The sequence below is a fragment of the Cibotium barometz genome, chromosome 24, assembly GCF_041138505.1.
Source record: "Cibotium barometz isolate CiBa-2024 chromosome 24, ASM4113850v1, whole genome shotgun sequence".
Taxonomy (NCBI): domain Eukaryota; kingdom Viridiplantae; phylum Streptophyta; class Polypodiopsida; order Cyatheales; family Cibotiaceae; genus Cibotium; species Cibotium barometz.
In genome coordinates, this window is record NC_141069.1 from 56,209,689 (window position 1) to 56,235,390 (window position 25,702).

Below are 25,702 nucleotides of genomic sequence, written 5' to 3' on the forward strand. Positions count from 1 at the left end.
TTTGAATAAACCCCTATTTCACATTTGGCTCTACCTTGGGTTGCATCAGCTCTTCAATTTTCTCATATGGACCTGATCCACATCCATCCTCCATTAGATAAATCACCTTCTCCTTATCACCTTTTATCTCCTCTCAATAAACAAAGAAGAGACCTCCACATCAGTATCACTACTAGTATCTGAGTCATCATCTTCATCCTCTGTTTCTTCCTCTTCAAGCCTCTTCCTCCTCACATATGACACCCTTGATGGAATCCTCCTCCTCTACTTCTAGTTCCTGTGGAACATCTCTTCTTGACATCCCTCGTCGGTCGCTGAGAGGGCTCTTGGGGTTGACATTCGAGTTCCTCAATCGTGCATGGTTACCACCATCTGCAATGGGAAAAGAAACACTACGAGCATAATACCCGGTTTGTAAAGGTAACATCTCACTCACAACCCCCGACTTGTACAGTGGATACATCATCTTTCTATGCTTCAATCTAGCTATTTGTACAGCTTCATTGAAAGAAACGGGAAACTTGCAGCATACCTTATCCTTAAGGCTCTTAAAAATACCACCTAGAAAACTTTCCTTAATCAAAAAGTCAGGTAGGCTATGATCTCCACTCCACAGTGCATCTAAGCTCTCTAGAAGTGCTAAGAATTTAGACTCATAGCAAGTATAGCCACAAATACTATCTTGCCTAAGCTGCTGTAGCTTCTCCCAAATCACCTCAGGAGTCTCCTTAGGACTAAATCTATCAAAGAAAGCATTCTTAAGAGAACCCCAGTCCTCTTTGATGAACTTGTTGATGCTACTATACCATTCTCTTGCTCCCCCTCTCAAGGCGAGAGGAAACAACTTTAGCAAAACCGAAGGGTCATCTCTTCCTGCTAATAAACATGCTAGCTCAAAGCTATCCAGGAAGTCCTGGCCATTCTCCTCTTTCCTCCCATTAAAAGTTGGGAAGTTCATGTTGCTAAAGGCTATGGAGAGAGCTGAAAACCATCAAATCTTCCCTCTTACCCACAGACAGCGATACTTCTCTTTCCTCCTTTTCCCCTTTATAGAGACCTTCTTGGAATGAAGCTTTACAGTTCCCTTTTTCTCTGGACTGCAAACGATGAGTTCTTCTACAAAAGCCTCCAAGTGTGGAAGGCATGTATCCTCAAGGACATCCTCTCTAGGGTCAAACAAGTGGACTAGCCTCTTGTCCCCACTCACGTGTGTGCCTCAAGGGTTTCTTCATCCACAAAGGCGAATTCAACATCTAACGGTGGGTTCTCACTCATGAGGCTTTAAAACAAAACATCTTTTTTCTTTTTCTTGAAGGAAAACTTTAATAACAAGTTGAGAGTAAAGAGAAAACTTTAGACAACAATTGCAAAAAAAATCGACTACGGAAACAAACATCTTATACAATCAAAGCCACGTAAGAGTTGGGGATAGGTTTGCTACACTTTGGGCTCCTTCCCAATCACTCCAACTCCCGTCATTTCATGGACGTTGGTGATGTAGAGGGTTATACCCTGGTATTGGATCCCAAGGTGGGTAGTAGATGGTTGGAGGGGGGGAGGTCCAAGAATGTCGAGTGTTCCTCCAGTGATAGTGACCCCAAGCCCCCATATTTTTACAATGGGCTTAAGGTTGTCAATTATGAATACGGGCAAGCCGTTGAATAATCGTACCAAAGGCCAAACCAGATCAAAGTGGGGCGCTACAATTTCACCGACTTGGCCCTCCCACTCGATGCTTACCAAATAAAATTTCTACCTTCTCCACTAGGACGTGGACAACTGTATGTAGAGTAGGTCTCCTTTGCGTCCGTCTTATAAGAAGCTAGGTAAGTGAATGCAAAGGGTTGAATCCCTTATGTACACTGAGCAGGATTCACTCACCCGCTTCAGCACAAACTCTTGCACGTCCTTGGGGAGGTTGCGCACAAGGGCAAAGACAGGGTCGGTCCATACTACAGTAGACATTTTTGAGGTTTAGACAATAGAGAAACTGAAAGTGCTTAAATGTTATGTGCACGGTTGCAAATTTTTTTTGGGGGTTTTTTTTTTGTTTTTTCCAATGTACGACAGAAACTTCTTTCACCTTGACATGAAACCCTAAAAATGCTTCGGCGGTGCCGTGCCCTGCACAGAAAAGCGAAGGGGGGAGAGAGATAGCATGGGGAGGGGGGGTTGGTAGCACATGGTCGCTGCCCCCTCTCTCAATATTTTTTAAAAAAAAAGAATCTTATATGGGGGGACCCCAAGGTGGGATCCCCCCCCTCAGCCAGAAGCCAGCCCGTTGTCGCGTCGTTGATAATAGCACCGCAATTGGCATACATGCCCTCAAGAGTACCGCCCAGCACAAACGGTTGTTCTTGAAGCAATCCCTACCTTGCAATATTCGTCATGGATTTGTTTCCCTTTGAAAGAATTATGTACTTGGCATACATGATACAATGTCATTTCACAGCAACTCCTGCCTTGCACTCTTGACACTCAAGGTGGCCGTGGGTGACTATCTCTGATGTGATTAGCTCTTTGAGAAATATAGTCATGGTGGGTAGACATATTTTACTTGGTAGTTCATGGCTATCTTAGTGCCCCTAGAACACCACAATTAGCACTCATGTGACCAAAGCACCATCACAAGCACAATGTCACTATGCCATAGCTCTTGGTCTAGAATCTTGTCAAGAACTTGTGCTCCTTGGTCCTCTTCCACTGACCTCAAAGTGCAGGCATAGGATACCATTTTCGAAGAGATGTGGACTTATGTAGTGATCCAATGACTATATAATCATCCACTCCATATAGCATGGACAAGAAGTTATGAAAACCCTGCTAACTTCATCTTTTCCCAATGGTGGGTGTAGAACCTAGTGTCAATGCATGCTCCTACATCCATGCATTCGATGTCTTTGATTGCGAGGAGCTCCACTTTTACTTGTCCACAAGAGCATGGCCCCTACACTATATCATATTGTAGAAACTCTTGGCCTTCAATCTCGTCATGGACTTCTTCCATTAAGGCAATCATCGATGAACATCGTAGATGTGATTATTTATGCTATATTAGCTCCTCAAGCATATGGGCCTTTGAAAGAACTCCACATTTGGCATACATATCCATTAGAAATATTGCCCACACAATGTCAATCCGCACTATCCCCTTACTTAAAATCTAGACATGGATTTATTTGCCTCTTATCCAACGATCTAATGGTGCCACAAGCTTTCAAGATGCAAGCATAGGTGACATGCATCAAGAAGGATGCCCTCATATGTATGCATCCATGTGTATGTGTGTGTGTGCTACCCATCTCCTAGCCTACCCTCAACAGGGGCTAAGTGCATGTGCCAATCGTGCTTACCCAAATGCTACTAAGCTAGTGCAAGCATGAATGCAAGTGTTGGAGAGTGTGTCCCAGCGGCGGTTAGGTAGTGCAAAAGATGGGTTGCAAAAAACCTACCTCAATAGAACTTTGCAAGCTTTTGAAAGATTCTTCACCGTTGAAATTTTGGACACTATAGACAGTTTAGACAAGGCACACACACTAGAGAATAAATATATTATAAAAAATAGTACTCTAGGTCCCTCTAGATACAATGTACTTGATGCGCATCCTGCACGATCCAGAAAATACTACTTCTTGAAGTAAAGAAATCTCATTTAAAGTAATACTTATTTTTTAAAGTCTTTACCTGATGCTCTCCAATTGGTTTTAAGTACATCTCTATCTATTTTGAATACTACTTCATGAAAGTCTCATTTGAATTAATACTAATTTTTGAAAGTCTTCAACTCCTACTCTCCATTTGATATATCTCTCTTTCACTCTCAAAACAAAGCTACTCTCTCTCTCTCATTCTCTCTCTTGAGATTATTATAGAATTTCTGAAGGTAACATAATAATCTCTGTCTAAACAAAGCAACTCTCTTATACAATTTTTTATTTTTTACCTCTTTCACTCACAAAAGAAAGCTACTCTCTCTCTCTCTCTCTCTCTCTCTCATTCTCTCTTAAGATTATTTTGTTGCCTCTTATAGAACTCGTGCCACATCTAGTTTTTTTATAAAAGATTAGCCATGCAAGTTTTGGCGACTGACAGTGCAATAGATATGTGTCATGCAAAAGTTTCATTTAAATTGTGCTACACTTTATTAAACCTCCTAGAAGAGAGCTTTCCCACTAAGCTCAAGTCTTTCTTGAAAGACTCCAGGGTTTACGCACCTTGCTAGAGCTTGGATTTGAGTGTGAGTACATAGGTGCAAGCAGATATATAAAGATTCCATGACATTCTCGAGGGTGGCTTACCTTGCTTGTGTTGTGACTATGAGTTGATAAAGCAATTGCAACTGCAAATCGCAACCTTGCTACTTCATGCAATGCTTTATGAGCATAGTTTTTGTAGTGTACGAATACGGTATAGTACGATACGGTGTATTTACCATATTTAATAATTCATATGGTATGGTACAATATGGTATGTTTTTAGAAAATACTTGAAAAATACTTAAGACCTATTGCAATGACAAATGTATTATGTGAGATTATATGACAAACCAAAATTCCATTGAAAACTTCACAAAGTACATTAAAGCATCATACAAATGGATGCCGCATGCCACATGCATTGATATCCATTTTTTCAGCTATGTTTTTTGCATCTCTTACACAATCCCACGAGTGCTAACTCACCTAAGTATGTCTCCTAGGATAGATTTTCTCATGTGAGTGAGTTCTCACCATTATATTATGAACATAGATGTAAATATACACATTTAGCATCATCATAGGTGTGAGTTACATAGAAAAAAACCAAAAAAACTATGCATATATGTTATATTATGACTTGGATTCTCAAAAATATTTATGTATTTATTTTATATTTTTCTTGAGTTTTTATTCTAGGTCTATCTATTTATGGGTATACTTTTTTGTGTTGCAACCCATAAAACTTTCACCCTATGTACATTGGTACATACATATAATATGTAAACGTAAAAAATAATTTTTCCCACCGTGGTAATCACCAAAATATCTTTCTCTTTTGATATCTTCACTTTATAATTTTTCTAAAAATACTTTTGGTATTTTGTAAATATAACTACTCAGTAAATAATAAGTGAGGATAATAAGAGGGACTTTTTTTATTTTATTTTATTTGATTGTCATTATTCTCCACATGTGTACACATGCCATAAGCACACCTCTCATATAGAAAATATTTCTATGCACTAGTTTGTAGTTTTTCTATCACACTAGTCCCACACCATTTTTTCTAATTTCTCACCAATCCTCTCATAAGGAAGCATACAAACGTTTTTCAAGGACCCATGTGACGCTTACATATGAATTGGGTGGCTTGTTTTTGGGGGCATATGCAAATTCAACAAGGAGGGGGCCACCTAAAGGATTCTAGAGGAGAAAAAATGTATATCTTTTTGTCGAATTTTTCTCACCATTCTCCTCTTAGAATTTGAAAAAGTCGTCAACTAGAGAATTCTAGCTCATGAGCTAAAGTTTTTGCACATATATTTACTTTAAATTTTTGAGCTTTGAGCGATGAGATATGGAAAAAATGGTGGGTCTGAACTGTGTAGTCCTGCTGACATCATCTCTACTTACCTTCTTCCACACACATACACACTCAAGTTCTATGGGAGCTTCTTTTGCTCTCCATCTCCATCTTTACCTTCATCTCAATTAACCCTAAACCTACTATAATCCTCACTATTACAACCTCTATTCCACATATTCTCTAACCTAATTATCCAATTCCACCCTCAATTTCTCCTAATTTCATCATTCTCTTTCTATTTTGCCATTCTAATTAGAGGATTTTATCCCATTAAATCCTCTCTAAGAAATCACAAAATTAGCCATTACCATTGTACATAGCCTCATCCCGTGTCTTCATCATCGAATTGGTCCACTTGCGAGCTACCGCATGTATTTCCACCCTGTACGGACCTTGTTTCATAAATTGCGACGGCTTCTTCTACAAGTTGCGGTGGCATCTCCAAGAACCTGATAGCTCTTCTTCCTTTCATTACCAAGGTTCTTCTTCCTTTCATTACCAAGGTTCTCATTAGTAACCTTAGTAATTTCACTCTAATTTCATCATCTTTGTATATACATGATAGCTCTTCTTCCTTTCATTACCAAGGTTCTTCTTCCTTTCATTACCAAGGTTCTCATTAGTAACCTTAGTAATTTCACTCTAATTTCATCATCTTTGTATATACATGAAGCTTTGTAAATTCTATAACTAACCTACTAATTTTCTAACAACTAACCCATTATGTAAATGTCCATCCATCTTTTCCCAAAATAAAAGTTGGTAGGCAATTGTAAAACCCTAGAACATCTTCCTTTTCAACCCTTATAATTCTCTATCTCTTAGCCTTGAGATGACAAGAGAAGTTCCACAAAGCATAAAAAATCCTAAAACAAGATTCCCATTAATCCCAAATAAATCCATCTTTCTCCTAATTAATACCACTTAGCTTAACCATAATCTTCTTCCAAAACCCTATATATAGATCCCTCCAACTCCTCTCAAGATAAGGGAGGAGATAGTTATGTAAGAGTTCTAGTGTGCAAGAAGTAGTGTGAGTGCACGTAAGTGAAAGTTGCAAGGTTGCAAACTTGCATGCTATATCTTGCAAGACTACCTTACTTATCATAAGCCTTATGTACCTTGAGTGAAGTATTGCTATTGTAATTGCCTATTCAACACTTGAATAAGATTGGATTTGGGCATTATTGTGTTCCATCTACTTCGCTTTTTTTCCATAAAGATAAGGACATTGTGGTCTTATTTTTTGGCTTCTCACCTTGGGATTTCTTCCCATTGGCTTAATGACATCCATTCAACCAAAACGATTGGGGTAACATTTATTTTGTTCTTTGGTTCTCTTTGTTGTGGTTGTTATTGGTTGTTAGTGTCGCATTGTGCTAGGTTGAGAAAGGGCAAGGAGGTCTCTCACTAGACAAGCAAATCAACAATTGGGGTGGGAGTGTTATCATTGTTTATAGTTTGGATGGTGTTTTATTCCATGGTCACTCTCATATAAGGTGTTGTATGGTTTTGTGTGTTGTATGGTGATTTTCATTAGAGAGAAGTATGTTGTATGTTGTAAGATCATAAGCCCCATAGTTGTGGAGGCATAGTTGTATGTGTCCTAGCTCACTCTAGCTAGGTGTTGCCCCTTTCATTTTTGGCAGTTTTGGGTGTGGTTAGTGTTGTGTGCTATCACCATCCCTCTGACCAACACGGGAGCCTTGAGAGTGTTTGGAAGCCTCTCTCTTGTTGCTTGCCCCAGATTGTTGTCAGCGCGTGAGGAGCGATAGACAAGAAACTAGTCACAAAATGAGATCATAGATTAATCATATATACTCTAAGCATAAAGTAGGAGTACAAAATAAGGCCCTCAAGGCTCAGGGGTAAGCCAAAACTAGAAAACCTAAATACAAAGTGAAGTAGTAAGGCCTAGGACCTAAGGGGTGATGGTGAAGCTATCATCATTGGAGGCATGATCCAATGCAAGGAGCTCCTTTGATTCAAACTCCTCCTCATACATCTCTGATGTTAAGATGAAGTCGCCCTTGCTAAGTAGATTTCCGTCCTCGTCATACTCGGGCTCTCTAAGATCCACAAACTCCTCATCGGATTCGAAATTCACAAAATTATCCTTGTCCTCAAAAGTGGTCTCCGTGCTACTAGAACCACGGGCCTTGCCCTTGCCCTTGCCCTTGTCCTTTCCCTTTCCCTTGACCCTACTCTTCCCCTTGCCCTTGTTGGTCTACGTTCTTAACCTTCCATGAAGCCACGTGATGAGTATGTGAAATATGTCGATCCATCTCCTTGAGCTCTTCATAGAGCTCCTTGTACAATCTCTCCTCCTCCTCGTCCATAACTCAGTTGACACTCTTAAGCTTGTCCACCGTTAGCTTGAGGTCATCTAAATTCACCTACATTATTACAATTCACATAATTAATTCAAGTTATTATGAATTTTATAAATGATAAATCATAACATGCAATGATAAAACTTGAAATCTTAGGCTCTAAATTCTAATAGAAAGTGAGCCTTACTTGTCTTGCTTCATCCATCATTTCCATCTCCCGCAACATACGCATGTTAGAGCGATGATAGACTAGTCGGTCTAGTTGCCTTGTGCTTGTGTATCTTTGTGTGAATGAGAGAAGGAGCTCCAATTCCTCTCACATCTGTTGGAGGAGCAATCTTGTGAAAGCAATCGTAGAGCCACCTTTGGAGATTGGGTTGGCCATAGCCAAAAGACTCCCACCAAAAGAGGGGTTTCACAAGATACTCCCTCTTCCATGTATTAGGAGATAAGAATGCGGCCCTACCTCTTTGGTCATTGTAGCATATGAGCTCTTTTAAAAAGCTCATGTGATGCTCAAGCGGCAACACCTTGGGCAAGAAGTCATCTCTAGCCACAAGTAACTCTGGGTTGGTGAAGATGGTGGATGATTTGTAGAGGCGGGATGCAATAAGGCTGCCAAATCATGAATAGATCTCACCATGAAGGTGTACCTATCATCCACAATTGAAAAATGATCCACAAGTTGATTGGGCTCAAGAACCGTACACTTTGCCAACTTTTCTCTTACCTCTCTCATAAAGTGGATAAGAAGCCCTAAGGTGGCTCCATCCATATCGGGGAAATGCGAAGAGCACGATAATATGGTGTGATGGCGATGATAATGGCCTGCACTCACATCCAAAAGGCCTCGTTGAGCCATTTCCAATGCATATCTCTTGCCTGTTGTGAGCTGGACTCATCCCACTCATTCCACATTGTAGAAACGATGCATTGGCGAGGAGATATGGCTTCACTTCAAGAAGCCGGGATCCAAGAGAAGCCATGTGTATGCAAAGCATGTGGAAGAGGGTTTTTTCAACTCGAGCTTTCTATGCTCCCGGTAGATAGCAAGCACCTTATGCTTGGTGGTGGTGAAGAAGGTGACAAAGGTGAGTGCATCTTTGACAACCTCTTGCACCCATGACAATGCGCCAATGTCCTCCATTAGCAATTTGATGGATTGCGATGCACATGGAGTCCACACAATGTTGGGGTAGTCCGTCTCAACCATTCTACCCATGGCTTGGCAATTTGTAGCATTGTCGGTCACCACTTGGACTACATGCTCTGGCCCAACCTACATAGCATAATGCATTTAGTACATAGGCTCAAATCATGATTCGTGAGTGATTCATACATGCAACATGCGCATTGCGGCATGCCACATGTGACATCTTTGATAAAACTAAGAACTTAGAACATATTACATAGTGGCAACTTGCAAGGCTCAAGCAAAATTTACCTCCTTGATATAGCTAGTCATATGTGGCTATATATAAACTCCGCCAAAGTGTTCTTGCCACACCTAGCGGAATCGATGGCTCACAAGAAGCATTAGGGGAAGGATGGGATCTATAGGGTCCCTTTAAATTTCCATGGAATGAAGGTGATTAGGAAATAGACTAATAGGTGGGTGCCATGTGTACAAGAATGTTGGGTTTGTAAGAGAGGTCAAAAGATTCTTTAAAAGATGCTGTGTGCACTTTTTCTCCCCCAAAAAGAGGGGGAAAGTTTTTTCATTTTTTGGACCTCCATAACTTCCACGTACTTGATGAGGAGAGGACAGAAATTGAAGAGTCTAGGTCTATGCCTAAATGGCTGGTGCAGAATTTACGTGACAGTAAATTGGATGCACCTTTGCCTAGTCATACTCGTTATGGTTCTCAGCATGCCTCTTATGCATCAGATTGTTATGCATTGGATGTTTCTAGCATGTGTGATGAAGAAGAACCTGTTAGATTTAATGAGGCACAAAAACTAACTTTTATACTTTTGATTTTTTAATTAAACTAAATTCTTAAAATAATAACTTTTATATTAGCACAAATGTTTTTCAAGTACTACCACATTAGAGATGTAGTTTAGGCCTTTTTTTCACACATAATAAACTTTATCCTTTTATCTTCAATTTTTTGTTACTTTTTACATAGTAACAAATGAAAAATAGGTTAAATTTTCATTCTATACATAGTATAAGGTGCTCTTGAAACTTATGTTGTTGCATTATAGTGTATAGAAGATATGTACAAGATATGGCGCAATTAGCAAACTGATACATGTGTCAAATAAATCTTCTCGCAGACAGTCAACATTGTCAATATTTACTTTTGCAATAATTTTTTTTGGAATACATATATATCAAGCTATAAAATGCTCATGGGTGGAGCATTGTTCAACGTTAGAGATGGTTTTGAAGAGGTATGATGTGTGTGGAGGGCAATTGAACCCAAAGAAGTGTCATCTAGCTCAACCTCGAGTAAAGCTTTTGGGGCATATGATATCAGAGAATGGAATCGAGGTGGATCCAGACAAAGTGAAGGCATTGATACTCCTACCTCCTCCAAAAGATACAAAGCAATTGGCTACTTTCATCCAGAAGGTAAAGTATATGTCGCGGTTCATCTCCTTATCTTCACAACTTCTTTATCCTTTGCAAAAAGCGGCTAAGCAGGATCCTTTGGAGTGGAAAATGGAGTGTGAAGAGGCATTCGAAAGTGTCAAAGAGGTTCTTGGTTCTTTACCTTCTATGCAAGCTCCAGATTGGAATAAAGAGTTTTATGTCAATCCATCAGTGGGTGAAGATGCCATTGGAGCTATGTTATTTCAACGAGTTAACGACTCTCACTACATGAGGCCAATTTATTATGCTAGTAGGGTAAAGATTGAGGTAGAAAGAGGTTATAGTGCAGTGGAGCTAATTATGACCAGTGTGGTATTTGCATGTTGAAGGTTTAGGCATTATCTCTTACCTAAACCATTCACTTTTCTCACTAGTTACTCTCTTTTGCCACAACTAGTGAATAGTTCACATTTGTCAAAGAGGCTAATGAAGTGGGTGGTGGAGCTACAAGAATTTCAATTTTCTTTTCTTGTTGAGGAGAGTACAAGAGCTACGCTAGCTGATCTACTCACTTATAAGCAAAGCCCTCTTCTCATAAAGGAGGATTCGGTAAAGAAGCAAAAGGTGGAGAGCCCTGAAATAGACAATGCCTATTTGATGTTTTTTGATGGTTCTTACAGGAAGATTCATGGGTGAAGCTTCGGGAGGTATTGTTATCTATGATCCTAATGGTGTTTTGGTGAGCAAGAAAGGTTTGAAGCTTATGGCTCAAAGTAACAATGAAGCAGAGTATGCGGCACTTCAAGTGGGACTACATATTTGCTTACAGCTTGGCATCCATCGAGTGAGGGTAAGAGGTGATGCTCTTTTAGTGGTCAAACAAGTGCTTGGGGTGTGGAAAAGTAAGAATCAAAAGCTGAAAAATATGTGTTTTCAAGTCAAGAAATTGTTGAAGCAATTTGAAGCTTGGAGTTTGAGGCATATTAACAGGGGTGAAAATGAAGAGGCTCATGCGGTGGCCCAGACCTTGATAGGGCAATTGTATGTGGCAAGGGCTAATCTTCCCTTATATCATGGGAGGGAATATTTGCAAAAAGAGGCTTAATTTCTACAAACAGGTGTGCCTCCAACAGATCTGGAATTATCAAAGAAATATGGCTTCATTCGGCGTGCCTGTAAATAATAATAAGTATACTCTACTTGGAGATGTCTTGTTTATGAAAGGGGCTGATTGTGTGCTTCGAAGGGTGCTTTGGAAAGAAGAAATTTACAGGGTTTTGGAGGAAAATCATGAAGGGGCATGTGGTGGTCATTTTACGACAAAGATCACTTTACATAAGATCTTGCAAGAAGGGTACGTGTGGCCAAGCATCCGAAAGGATGTACATCATTGGTGCAAGTCATGTTTACAATGCCAAAGAATGGCTAATAAGGTGTTGAAACCTCAACAAAGAAGCACTATTTTGGCATATGATGTCTTTGATGGGATTGATGCAGTGAGACCGTTGCCTATGAGACAGGTGGAGGTAAATGTTACATACTTACTACTGTTGACTACTTATCCAGGTGGACAGAAGCCAAAGTTGTGAAACATATCACAAGCAAAGATGTAGCTAGATTTGTTTTTGAAGAGATGTGTTGTAAGTTTGGCATGCCATTGGAGTTGCTTTCAGACCAGGGCCCGGGTTTCAAGGGAGAACTAGTCGACTATCTTTGTGAGAAACTCAAAGTTCGACACAGGTACACTACTCCATACTATCCTCAATGCAATGGAATGAATGAGAGATTCAATGGAGAGCTTGTAAAGATTCTTACAAAGATGACAGAAAGCCATGTCAAGACTTGGGATCTTGAGCTACCTTGTGCATTATGGGCATATAGGACAGTGGTAAAGTCAGGTACTAGTTTCTCCCCCTTTTCACCTTGTTTTTGGTAAAGAGGCTTTGTTGCCCATTGAGGTGGAAATTCCAACACTAAGGCTGATGTCTAAGCTTTGTGAGGAGCCCAAGAATTCTTTTCAAAAGAGGCTTTTGTACTTACAAGGGTTGCAATTGGATAGAATGTCGGCTTTGGATCACTATGAACAAGTTTCAAAGATTAACCAAGAGAAAGCAAATGCTAAAGTGAAGGAGAAAGGAATCAAAGAAGGGGACATGGTGCTTTGTTACAATAGTAAGCTCGATCATACATTTCAAAAGAAGTTTCAAGTAAAGTGGGAAGGTCCTTTCTTGGTAGTAAACAAGTTTCCAAATGGCACATATCAGTTTATCAGATTTGGATGGCACTCTACATCGATCGCGCATAAATGGCTATAGGTTAAAGGAGTATTATCCAAGGTTAATGATGGTGGTGGTGAAAGAAGATGCACTCATGGCTGAAATTTTGGATGTGGATTCTTCATCAAAGGATGCAGAGGTTTCAGCTTGCGACTTAAAAGATCTCTTTTCTTCTGTTGCTAATCATGAATGATCTAGCAAGCTTGGGGTGTGGCAAACTATGTTAGGCATTTTTTGGAAACCCCGCATTTTGTATTTATTGTACATATGGGCATGTCTTAGATGGAAACGATAAGGTGTGGGCTTTTTTTTTATGGGTTTTGGAACTCCATTTAGCATGGGGGTGTACATACAAGTCAAGTTCTTAAGAGAGTGACAGCTATAGCAGGCTACGGGGACACTTGGGTGCAAGTTTTTTAAGTGCCCTCTTTGTATATAAGTGACATGTATGGTATAACTCAAAAAAATGAAGAAAATTGCAAGTTTTTGCTGTTACATCACGTGAATCCTTCCTTGTGTGTGTTTCTAAGGGTTTTCCATCGCGAGAATTGACTAGCCTAGATGATGCTCAAACAGGACAGCTACATAGTCGAGGCCTTATCGCACATAATTGTCTTGATAATCAAATCCAGTCATCATCTGAGTTTTTGTAGATAATTTTCTGAGTTTTCTATCAAGCTCTCAAGTGTTTCAATTGGGGTTTTGGTCTTCAAATTACGACTAGTTTCTGGCAGTGCAATCTCTATGGCAGCTTGGAGACGTATTGTACAAAGTGGTGTTTATGGTCATGTATAAGCATATTGTGGAAAGAGTGATGAATTTCTTTGGTTTGATTATGTTGAATTGTGTAAGGAGAGACTCTCCTTTTGATGTAGCATCGGTTGGCGTGTGCCGTAATTCCATGCTTTGACAGGTTTTCCTCTCTTACTATTGTAGTCTTCTGGGTGGGCGTTGGCTTGTAAATTCCTGAGAGGTTGCATAGTTCTTGATTGTGGGTTCTTTCTTGTTCTTGTGGTGTGTCTTTGAGCTATTGAAGGAGGATATATAACACTTTGGGCAACATACCTATAGAGACGCTTCACTTGTGTGTTTGCCTAACAACGCTATGGGCTACCAACAATTGAAATAAAGAGTGACAGAGGGACACACTTCATAAATGAAGTAGTAGAATATCTACTAGATGAATTTATGGTGGTGCATCGCAAATCAGCTCCCTATCACCCTCAAGCCAATGGCCATGCGGAGAGCACCAACAAGATTCTTTGCACCATGATCACCAAGATAGTTGAAGGTTCTAGGATGGATTGGGAAATGAAGCTGCACTCCGCCTTATGGGTATATAGAGTGGCTTACAAGATGGCCTTGGGCACCACTCCATTCAATATGGTATTTGGTCTTGATGTAATGCTTCCGCTACAATTTTTGATTCCAACTCTCAGAGTTGCCAAAGAACTTGAATGGACTGGCCATGAGCTATCCGTACGGCTAGACGAGCTTGAATAGCTAGATGAAACGCGCTTGAAAGAAGTTGCAGGCATGATGCCTTAAAGCGCTTGAAAGCAGTTGCAAGCATATACGCCTTAAAGCAAAGACAGAAGCAATTTCATGATGCCTTAAAGCGCTTGAAAGCAGTTGCAAGCATATACGCCTTAAAGCAAAGACAGAAGCAATTTCATGATGCTCATATCAAGAACAAGGATCTCATCAAAGGAGACTTAGTTCTCGTATACACACTAAAGCAGCATGCATCCAAGCTCAAAAAGCGAGGACTTGGTCCCTATGTTGTTTATGACATATCGACAAGCGGGGTTATTAGATTAGTAACGCTTGATTGAGAACCAAGGCCTAATTACATGAGCGGATGACTTGAACATGATAAATCATGAAACTTGGATAACTTTAGGGAAGCCAGCATTGACTCAGACGAGCATCACGCTTTCAAGTTTTATAGGAGAGTCAAGTGTTGCACAAGGTGTTTTACAAATGCCACTACATGTGAATGGACTAAACCTAGTGTATGAGTTCTATGTTGTAAAACCAGGGCACCAGGTTGTTCCAGTCATACTTGGACAGCCGTGGCAAAGAACCTACGACTACCAAACAACCACATTGGCGAAGAGAGGGCATCGAGTATGTCTTTGAAGAGATCGACATGTTTGAACCATTTGTAGGAAGTCGTTTCAACTACTAAAGCCTTCCCTCCAAACAAAACGGCTCCAACAACTGTCAAAACAAAGAAGGATTCAGAGCAAAAGAAGAAGCCACAGCGCTCGAGCACAAAGTTTGGATAGCCAAACCGCTACTGCATGCACAAAAAGGGCAAAGACACATTTGGGTACCCAAAGGCACAACCTCAGTTACTCCTACTTCCACAAAAACAGAGCATTCAAATGCTATGGTAAACCACCACCGCTGCCCAAAGAAGAAGTCCCAGCAATGCCGATAATCAAGAGTTGTTCCCCGTTTGTCACAAGCGGACTTCACACCCACAAAGCAAGTATGGCTGCCTAAGGCCCGGTTCAGATAAGGCGGCAGCCAAGCTGCCGCCTTCCTGCCATGCAATCGCAGAGTGCCCCATGGCACTCTGCGTTCACAGCGGGCGGTGGAAATCCACCCCCACCTTGCCACGTCATGGAAGATGCTGGTTGAAATTGTGCCGACCCCCCCCTCCGCCCAAAACGGCTTCCAGCCTGCAGCATTTCCAAAATTTCCAAAAACGGAATCCCAACGGATGTTTTTTTCAATGGCCTTTTTCCCAACGGCCACTTTCCACTTTCAACGTTCATTTTCCAACGTCCCTCCCCCAACACCCTTCAATTTCCTATAAATTAGAGGGTCTAGGGTGAGATTTTGTACCCTCTAGAATTTCTAGAGAACATAATAATAAGCTTCACAATTTCCATTCTCCAAGGTGCTTTTACATGCACTTCAATCATGCTTTCTTTTTATCCACCCATTTACCTTTCTTTTAATGTTTTTGTGGTACACTTGCCATGCCTTTGACATTGTGTGCTTTTGTTTTTCTTTTAGGGGTGTGCGAAAAGGGCGGGAGGCAACGTGAAGCGAGCGCATAAGGTGACCCCTCACAAACCACATTTCCATTATCATGACTAATGTATGTGTTTTTATTTTATGTGGTGCTAATATTCTCTTCGTGTTCCATGTAGGTACTATGGATTCCAACACGAGCCATGAATTTGATTCATCGCAACAACGCGGCGACGATGATCCTATTTTCTCCCAAACTCCTCTCCCGCACTCTAATTTCTATTCATTTCCCCCTCCTCCTTTTCATGTGCCACCTCATGGCTTCCAAGCCATGCTCAATTCTCCTTCCTTTTCTCCAAACTCTCCCTTCATGTTTCGCCCCCCCCATTCACCTATGGTAGCGCAACCTCCTAATCGATCATCCCCCCTAGGTATCCCAAACATGGGTTCCATTCCCAATTCCCTAGGAAGCCAACCATCACCCAACTCACTCAATAACCCCCCTTTATCTTCTCAACCAAAGCGAGTTCGTGGCATGAGGAAGGAGCCTAGCGATGAGGAGATTGTGTTAGAGACCCAACCTGCGCCAAAGAAACCCAGGAACTCCAAAAAGAAGGTGGTGGTGGACTTGGGGGAAGATGACGACAACGACAATAAGAAAAGCAAGTGGCAAGAATTTTGGGTTGACCAACTCATTCATGTCAGGGGGGGCATGAGTGAGGAGTTCAACAATCCTGGGAAACAAGGGGTCAACTTGTGGGCAAAGGTGGCCACAAAGCTAGCCGGCATTTACCCTGATTTCAATAAGGATAGTGAAAGTTGTCGCAAGAAGTGGCAAGCGGTGCTAGCAAAATATAGAGTGGACAAAGCTCACAACTCGGTATCTGGCAATGACAGGAGGCACACATGTAAATGGTTCGATGTGGTGGATGAGTATTACCACGATAGAGCCACGGTCACTCCTCTTAGCCACGCTTCTTCATCAACAATGGATGATGCTACTTTCCCTGGCGGTGACAAGGATGAAGTAACTATAGCACAAGATGACGAGAAGCCACAAGCACCCATGTCCTCAAGTCGTCGAGTGACTCCCAAGTATGAGGAATCTTTGGCCACAATGGCCGATACTGGGAAACATCTATTGGACCATCTCAAGGAGACCTCTAGCCAAAATGTTGCCTTGGAGAGGGAGCGACTGAAGATATTGGCAGGATTGCATGCCACAATGAGTGAATTCCTTAAGGAAGGAAGGGGGGGCAACAAGTAGCCTTGGCGGAGGAAATTCTTGTTATTATTATTGTATGAGTTTATAAAGTTTGGGATCTCGACGTTGCTTTGTTCCTATGCGTTGTATGGATTTATGAATGTTTCTAAGCTCCTAAGAAGCATGTTAAGCTGAGAATTTAATATGTATCAACTTGTTTTGGATTTGCAGGTGACAATGGGCATGTCCAAAGACATTGCACTCTATTGTGCGTGGTTGTGTTCTATAGCGATCTATGAATTGCTTAAAGAACCAAGCATGCACAATGATGAGTGCATAGTGCAGACTTGGTTGCATGTTACCGAATGCATGGCACGATCTGTGAGGTTGAGGAAGATTGCGAACCGTAGGAGGGGTCATGAACACAGACAAGCGTGGGCATATCCACGGCCTCAAGGCTTTGTAAAATGCTATCTCCTAAGTGCTTATAGTGCTACCATGTTCAAGCGGCGTCTTAGGGTTAGCAAAGAAACCTTTCATTACCTTTGTGGGAGTCTAGCACCATTCATGCAAAAGAAAACGACAAACTTTCGTGCGCCTGTGTCTATTCAAGATAGGGTAGCCATTGCTCTAAGCAGACTTGCTACAGGAGATGGACTACTGGGCCTTGGTGACACCTATGGTTGCGCTAAGAGCACATGTTGTGAAATAATCCTTGCATTTTCCAAGGCAATTGTGAAATCGGGTCTCCGGAATATGTACATAAGATGGCCTTCAAGATCTCGGCTAGCAACTTTAGCACGAGAGTTTGAGGCACTTAGGGGAATTCCCTACGTCGTTGGTGCGATAGATGGTTCTCACATCCCCATCATTGCACCCCGTGACAACCATGTTGACTACTTCAATCGGAAAGGGTTCCACTCTATTTTGCTACAACTAACAGTAGCCGCCAATTGCTCAGTATGGAATTATGATGTCGGTTGGGCCGGATCAGCGCATGACTCCTTGAACTTCTCCAGAAGTGATATAGGACAAGCATGTGCAAGGGGCGAGCTGGGTAACTATTGTTTGGTTGGCGACTGTGCTTACCCCGCACGGCCATACATGTTAGTGCCTTTCAAAGGATGCAAGGAAGGGTTGACACGTGTAAAGTACCATTGGAATTTCATTCAATCGAGCACAAGGATGCCAGTTTTGAGAGAGCGTTTGGTATGCTCAAGGCAAGGTTTCGCATCTTGCTAAAAAGATGTGACATGAATCTACGTCATGTCCCAGATCTTGTTGCGGCTTGTCTTGTGCTACACAACATTTGTATCCAACATGGAGAGTCTTTTGATATGGAGTGGGTACGTGAGGCGGAAGCAGAATTGGCAGCATGCTCTGGACGTGTAGAAGAGGATCGAAGAGCAATAGCTACCTCCATGAGGGAGCTTCAAGCAATACGTGAAGTTGACATAGAGGATGCAATGGAGCGCGCTCAAGGAGGCAATGAAGGGGGTGCGAGTGACCTTGGAGTTGGCTCGGAGCGGCGAGATAGTCTTGCCCGAACAATGTATAGAGAGCAAGCAAGGATGAATGTCCTACAAGTTTTTGGAAGGGCGGCTTTAGAGGAGCTGGACTCACCTACCAACTCCGATTAAGCTTTTGTAATACAAGTCTTTTGTCTGGCTTATTGTGGTTTGTAGTGTGGCTTCTTTATTTTTGTAGTTACACTATGCTTTGTGGACATAATATAGCTTTGTTCTATGGTTTTTGGTATGGTGTTTACTCTTTCTTCCGCCGCCCCCCAGTGTTCACAGTGGGCGGCGGAAGAAGTCAGGCTCCCTTTTACTTCCCCCCTCCCCATGTGAACACTTGGACGGCGGAAGTGTGCATTTTGTAAGAGTTCCACCTGGAAAAGTGTGTTTGAGAGTATGTTTTCCGCCGCTCCAATGTGAACCCGCCCAAATTTGGGTTCTGCAGAAGCCCTTACAGTCATCCAACCGCCAACAACCCATGGCAGCTCTAGGCCATCTGGACACCTCCAGTTTCAACGCCAACAATACAAGGCACTGGGTTTGGAAACCTAAGCCAATCACAGTTCGAGCCCAAGAAATCCACCCACAGTTGGAGTTTCAAAAACTCCACCCACAGTTATGGCGAAAGAAGACGCAAGTGGTAACCTCTCCCATCATTAAAAGCGCAAAATCTTACAGCCTACCACTGTCGATCTAATGGCTCCACAAAACGACAAAATCGATGAGCCAAGTACTTCTAATGCAGGCGCGAGAAGGATCATCAAAGAGAAAGCTCTCCAACTACAAATTCTACTCTTTGGTCCTTCAAGAGTTGAGGCAGGATTTTTTGTAACCACGTTTTTGCACTTGTAGCCCATGGAAACACACCATATTACACCTTCATTCGCACATACGCCAACGCAACTTCTTTTGGGTATGCACGATTGGCACAGGCACTTAGCCCGCTGGGATGGGTGGACCAAGTAATGGGTCACAGACAGACGCATACACATGAACTAGATGAGCCATGAAGGGCATGCTTCAGGATGCATGTCACCTATGTTTGCATTGTGTAAGGTTGTGCAACCACTGACAAAAGTAGGAAGTCGTGAGCAAAAGGGGTGCTCCAGAATGATGTTGTGTCTGCCAATGCTATGGCCAATATGTACACCAAGATATGCACAAGAAGTTTAAGTGCAGCAAGCACTAGATTGCTTGGTAGTAATACAGCACGGGGGCATCCCAGGAACCCCTCCTCGGAAGAAGTGCAAAACCTCTACCTCTTCTGGCAATGTCAAGGACTTGCAATGAAAGGAGTTTTGAGGACCCCTCAAAGTGGTGGGACAACTGCAAAAGCAAGATCTTTTTAGAGGCATAGGGTTACATGGCAAAGCTCCATGCTTGGCTCTCTCTCACCCTCCATCTCTGTCACCGCACACAGTAGAGCCATGGCACCCGCTCCTCTTCCCCTCTCTGGAAGAACTGCAATGATGACGCCAAGCCAAGGTTGCCTACGCTTTAAGCATCGGGTCATAGGGCATCCATGGGGCCCACTCCGAAGGCCCTTGGCCCCCCCCTCTATCCCTTCGGGGACATCAGATTCTGATAAAATTAGAACGATATAGAGAAGATTAGCATGGCCTCTGCACAAGGATTTAAAAAAAAAAAAACATATACATATGTGTGTGTGTGTGTGTGTGTGTGTGTGTGTGTGTGTGTGTGTAGATGGGTGGTAGCAAGATAGGGCTTATCCACTTTTGGCACCTTGGACCTCTCAGTTCAGCACGAAAATAAGTATTTTTTCACCAATCAAGCACCTAATTTTCATATCTAGGCAATCCAATGGAGCTAAGATTTGGTGAGATCATAAAACCCATAGTGGGGACCCAATTGACAAAAGATGATCAAAAAACAAGGTGGTTTAATCAAAATTCTATTGGGACGATAAATTGCAGGTATGAGTTATTGTACAATTTGGCAGCATGATAGTACAAGTAAAAAGTACTTATAACTTTTAGTTCAAAGATGTAATAAGCAAGCCTTTTTGTACACTAAATACTAAGTATGTGTACAACCTAATCTGATTTATTGGTATTTTTAAACTACAATTTGCTAGTTTTTATAAATTTTTACCTTGAAAAAATCTCTTTAAAAAATTCCCTTATTGTGTCCTTGTAGGTCTACATGATCTATACATTAACTCTCAAGATCCAACAGTCAAAGGATAGAAAAAAAGTTAGTAGAATGATGTGGTGTGATTTGATTTGAATTTCAACAGTTCATTTTTCTTAGATCTTGTTTGGAATTTTTTTGAAACTCTTACAAAATTTGTAATAGTAGAGTAAAAAAATCATAATAATTAAAATACATATCAAATTTAGGCTGTTCTTATATGTATATAAGAAGGTAGTGTAATGAACTCAAGAAAAAAAAATTAACTCAATTCGAATAAGGGAAGGATTTTTTAAGGTGAATATTATATGTTTTTTCTTTTGTCTGCTCTAAGGACCCATTTCAATTTGGTGGGTGAGGCTTAGTATATGCTAAGTCTTGAGATGATGCAATTTTCTTATCTTTTTAAGGTGTGGTCGCCTAGTCATAGTCCTATATGTCCACGTAACACCATTTTGGATAGTTCTACTTTATGTCACACGCTGCAAAGTGCCAAAAGTGGGCATCCTTAACCTGCTACCACCCAGATTCATTATTAACTAGACTAAACCCTAGTTTTTTTATGAACACTTAGTAGGGTGCTCACACACACACACACACACACACACACACACACACACACACACACACACACACACACACACACACATATAAGTGGTGATAAAAAACTAGCCATCTTAATAATGTATCTATAACTTGGTTTTAGAAGCGACTATGATGGAAGTTCAAGTTGTTTTCTTAACTCTTATGATGGAAGTTCAAGTTGTTTTCTTAACTCTTTTACTAAAGAAGAAAACTATTAGACTTTTCTCCAAAGGTACAGATTTATCCTACGTGTTGCCTTTCAAAAGAAAGTCCAATTTTGGTTAACTTTTTTGGCCTTAAAAGAGATCTTTTTCCTTTTCATTTTCAAGCAAAATAGGATACCAAACAGTGAATTTTTTTAGGCCCAAAGGCAAAGGCCTTAGTGTTTGGTTCTTTTTTTTTCCCCCTTTGGCAAAAAGAATCATAGAAAGGCAAGGGATCAAGGTGTTTACACACCACCATTTCGTTTTGGATGCCCATCCAAAATAGGGCAGGCAATTTTTAAATGGTGGACGGTCATCCGAGCATGGGGGTTACACACCGCCACTTTAAAAAAATTACCAAAAAATATTTCTTAATGTCTAGAAAAATCTGCTGCCATTTGATTGCTAGAAAACATTTTAAGAAACTCATTTGATTGGCCGCCATAACTTGAGTTGCAAATGGGCAGCTCAAGGGTGCCGTCCAAATTGCAGAAACTTTTGGCGTTGACTCAGTTGCCAACTAGGACCTAACTACTAGTTTACTTTTGGCGGTGTGTATGGAACACACTACCCAAATCCAATGTGGGATTTTTTTATTGGGTTTTTTAAAGCAAAGTGACGGGTGCATGTGCAGTGTATAAAGGCCCTCAATAGTGTTTTGTACTTAGATGATGAGAAAAGTTACGGTGATAAAGAAAAGTGATGGGTGGGATTTGTGGTTGGAAAAGAATATATTTTGTTTTCTTTTCTCTTGGGATTTACATTCTCATTATGTGTGATTCTTCACATGTTTATGTTCTCTCCATACCTCTCTCTATCCTTACATGTGGTTTTTGAAGGGATCGCGGGGTGCGTGCTAGGGTGCTGTGCTGTGCGAGAGAGGAGATGAAGGAGAAGAACACACAAGATGTGGGTGGGGAGACCTCAAAGTGGCAACCCCCTATATACACTATAAGTATATATATGGGTTAGTACAATCATTAGTGGACGCCCGCCCAAGACATGGGCGGCCGGTCAAAGGCAATGAGCCTCTGACCCCAACAACCTCCCACTTAGAGGCGAATGTGCCGCTGAATAAGAGAACCTAGTCTAATGACTAATGTACAAGACTGATGAGTGAGAACCACACTCATCCAATGCCCACAGATGGTCGATGATCGTGTGTATCCAGCTGTCCTGCTCCTGTGTAAGTCCATACACCACCAGACATACCACACACGTCCTGCAAGTATGTATGCAATACCTGTATAACTCCCCCATGTGCTATGCCAGTATCAGTCACCAAAAGACTGATAGCAAATGCCCCACTGCAGCTGCTAAATCCGATCTCGAGATCAACATCTCATTCATGAGACCACCAAATGCTGATGCAACACTAGCTAAACCAGCTAGCCGTATGGAAGATGCATCAACACGAATGTCCCTGGCAATAGGCATCTTTGGCTGACTAGGCATGTCAACCCCATGCATCTCCTGAGTGTCCACAAAAGATGCATAAACCTGTTGTGCAACCTTAGAGCAAGCCTGCTGCTCTAGGTGTCTAGTCAAAGACAAATCCTGCACAACTGAATCCTCATGCTCACTGTCAAACATAGTGATGAATGACTGCATAATAGCTGACTCCGGGATGGTCGTCACCTCCGTGATATCCATAAGGACTGGATCCACATGTCCTAAGATAACCATATCAGCCTCTAGCATGAGCATATCAAAGTCAGACAATGTCACAGATGCCGCATCAACATCTAAACTAGCTGTCAAGTCAATCCTGTCAGCCTGTGTCTATAGGGAGCAGACCCGCTCTACCTCTGTATACACAAACTCTGACAACTGCTGTGTCTCACTAGAGCAATCCCGCTCTACCTCTGCACCTGCATATATCCTGCACAGCGTCATGCTCAATCTCGAGCATCTCAAGAAATGACTACATCATTGCTAATGTCTCCGCATCCATATCTGATGTCTAATCCTGCTGTGACTCACTAGAGCACTCCTGCTCTAACTCTCCATGCATAGACTCCCGCACAACTACCTCCTGTCATGTCTCACTAGAGCAAAACCGCTCTACCTATCTATCTGGCATAGGAGTATCATGCACAACAAGCTCATCGCTCTGCTCTGTCAAACTGGCAAAGCATCCTGCAGACCATGCGCAAAAGAGACTCTCCTGCTCTCGCTCTCTACCTGGCTGCATAAAAACCGAGACTATGCCATCTCGCACCTGATCCACGTGCATAGGGTAAAGCATGCCAACCCTGGCACCTCTCACAATGACCAGCGAACCCAAATGCATCGTAAAAGATCGCTCTCGAAGTGAAATCTGGCATCCATAATCTCTGAGCTGACCAACCGAGATCAAACTCACTCTCAAGTCTGGCACATATCGCACATGTCGCAGTAAATATGATGCACCACTCGACAATGACAACCTCACGTCTCCTGCACCAACTATGCCATGCACTGAACCATCAGACAAGTGCACACTGCCAAGCATTCCGCTAGAATAGCTACAAAAACACTCACAACATGACGTGACATGAAACGTAGCATCCGCATCTAGCAACCACTGCGAAGGAAGTGCACAATCCGTGTGCATAACAACATCTAGTGCATAACTCGAAGCAAATGTGACATCACCGTCACTTAGACACTGCATCTGCTCCCTCAACTGTCAAGTCAACTGAGCTAATTGCATCTCCGAGACAACCATGTCTCATGCGCTGTCGCATACGACGAAAACAACACCGTCGAATGTGCCCTGAATGACCACAATGCCAACATGTAACCTGTCGACATATACGTGAATGCCTCTTTCTCATACAAGTCCTGGATGACTCAGATCCATCATACATCTCATGTAATCGCTGCCACAATGCTCTCGTAGTCGTCTCATGCATAACAAGAGCAAAAATAGACTCCACAAGGTGCAAGCAGATCGTAGATAATGCTAGCTCATCTACCTCTTGCCACTGATCGTCAGACATACTAGAAGGTCTACCTGCATCACCACTCAATGGTCCATGCAACCCTCGCCGTGTCAATGCAACAAGCATACACGCTCGCCATGCTGCAAAGTCTAACCCATCAAACATGCGCATCCGTGAGAGGTCACAATCTGATCGATCACCTGTCTCTGCCATGAGAACCATGTAGCACACTAGAAGGCCAAATCGTTGAACAAAAGCACTTGCCAAATGTCTACAAATATGGCAAAACCGAGATGCAAATCTGTGAGACAATCGCTATGAGATCCTGTAATCCTGTGAACGAATCGCTACGCTCACCCGTGAGCTAATCGGCCAAACTCACAATGTGCGGTATCGATGCATACACACACTAATCTCCCACCTGCAGAGAACACCGCACGTAAACCCTGAGTGCTACCTGCAATCACAAACTGGATCGCAGCAGCAACCAATGCGCATAAAAAGCCTGGGAAAATTTCGCAAGAGTTCCGGTAGCAAAACGGCTATGAAACCCAATAACTAGTAACTGCATGTAAGCTCAAGACCATGAGCATCCAATACGCATCAAATCGCACTCAATATACATGCATAAATCTCTGCGAATCTGTGTCCAACCACTGAACTCAACCAAGCTCACGCAGTACCTGTCTCTCTGAGCATAGCTCAAGCTCATGCGCATATATCCACAGTCACATACATGTGAGCAACAAAGCTCAAAATGTCTACCAATCTGGATGCAAACAAGAGACCTGTGTGACTGAAATCCACTCACGTAGAGCATATGCACACACACGAGACCTGTAATGCTCACAAATGAGCAATGTGTACCGCAATCGCATACATGAGTCAAAGCCTATAGAGAGAACTTGTAACTGCAGAGAACACCCGCATATGCTCAATGCATACACCGCATCAAGCAAAACTGCTGACGAGCCCTATCAGCAATGCGTGTCAATGAGCATAGCCGCCGAATGGCTACACTCGCTCTGCAACTAACGAGGTTGATGTCATCGCCGATGTCGATGCCGATGTCGAATCGCAATGCTGATGCCAAATCCATAGGTGAAAACGCCTCCGCCGATGTCGTACTCGCGCTGGCATGGGCGTAGGCGACACGGGCGTGAGCGGAAGTGCTCTTCTGCGTAGTAGATCTCGTCCTCGAATTTCTTCCTCGAAATTGCTGAGAAATACCTCTTCCGCAACCCCCGGCGGATGTGAGAGAGACTCCACCGGAAAGAAGCGCATGGGAAAGGGCTCTTACAAGCTTTAATTAATTTTAATTAAAAAACTAATTAAACTTATCTATGCACAGAAACATGGAGAGCTTTCTTCCTCTCTCTCTCTCTCACTTGCGCTAGTAACAGGAGCTCTC

General features: G+C 42.1%; 2 protein-coding genes, 1 non-coding gene and 1 pseudogene across 3 annotated transcripts; 3 read left to right on the forward strand and 1 right to left on the reverse strand.

The window, feature by feature from the left end:
- Window positions 1-15,558: 15,558 nt before the first annotated feature.
- LOC147625477 (uncharacterized) lies at window positions 15,559-17,469 on the forward strand. Its single transcript, XM_086819035.1, has 3 exons — window positions 15,559-15,627; window positions 15,747-15,791; window positions 15,884-17,469. Exon 3 carries the CDS (start codon window positions 15,889-15,891, stop codon window positions 16,969-16,971), a length of 1,083 nt encoding a protein of 360 aa, XP_086675161.1. The 5' UTR covers window positions 15,559-15,627; window positions 15,747-15,791; window positions 15,884-15,888; the 3' UTR covers window positions 16,972-17,469.
- A 629-nt stretch (window positions 17,470-18,098) lies between these two features.
- LOC147625478 (uncharacterized) lies at window positions 18,099-18,548 on the forward strand. The gene has a single exon (XM_086817980.1). The coding sequence runs from the start codon at window positions 18,120-18,122 to the stop codon at window positions 18,546-18,548; it is 429 nt and encodes a 142-aa protein (XP_086674106.1). The 5' UTR covers window positions 18,099-18,119.
- A 1,433-nt stretch (window positions 18,549-19,981) lies between these two features.
- Window positions 19,982-20,089, forward strand: LOC147625479 (U6 spliceosomal RNA). The gene has a single exon (XR_015269047.1). It is a non-coding gene; the product is annotated as a U6 spliceosomal RNA (small nuclear RNA).
- Window positions 20,090-22,289: 2,200 nt separating this feature from the next.
- Window positions 22,290-25,070, reverse strand: LOC147625480 (uncharacterized; annotated as a pseudogene).
- Window positions 25,071-25,702: the final 632 nt, after the last annotated feature.

Bases quoted from the DNA above. Each gene is read 5' to 3' on its own strand.
- LOC147625478 (XM_086817980.1), top strand. From the start codon at position 18,120: ATGCTCAAGGCAAGGTTTCGCATCTTGCTAAAAAGATGTGACATGAAT.
- LOC147625477 (XM_086819035.1), top strand. From the start codon at position 15,889: ATGGATTCCAACACGAGCCATGAATTTGATTCATCGCAACAACGCGGC.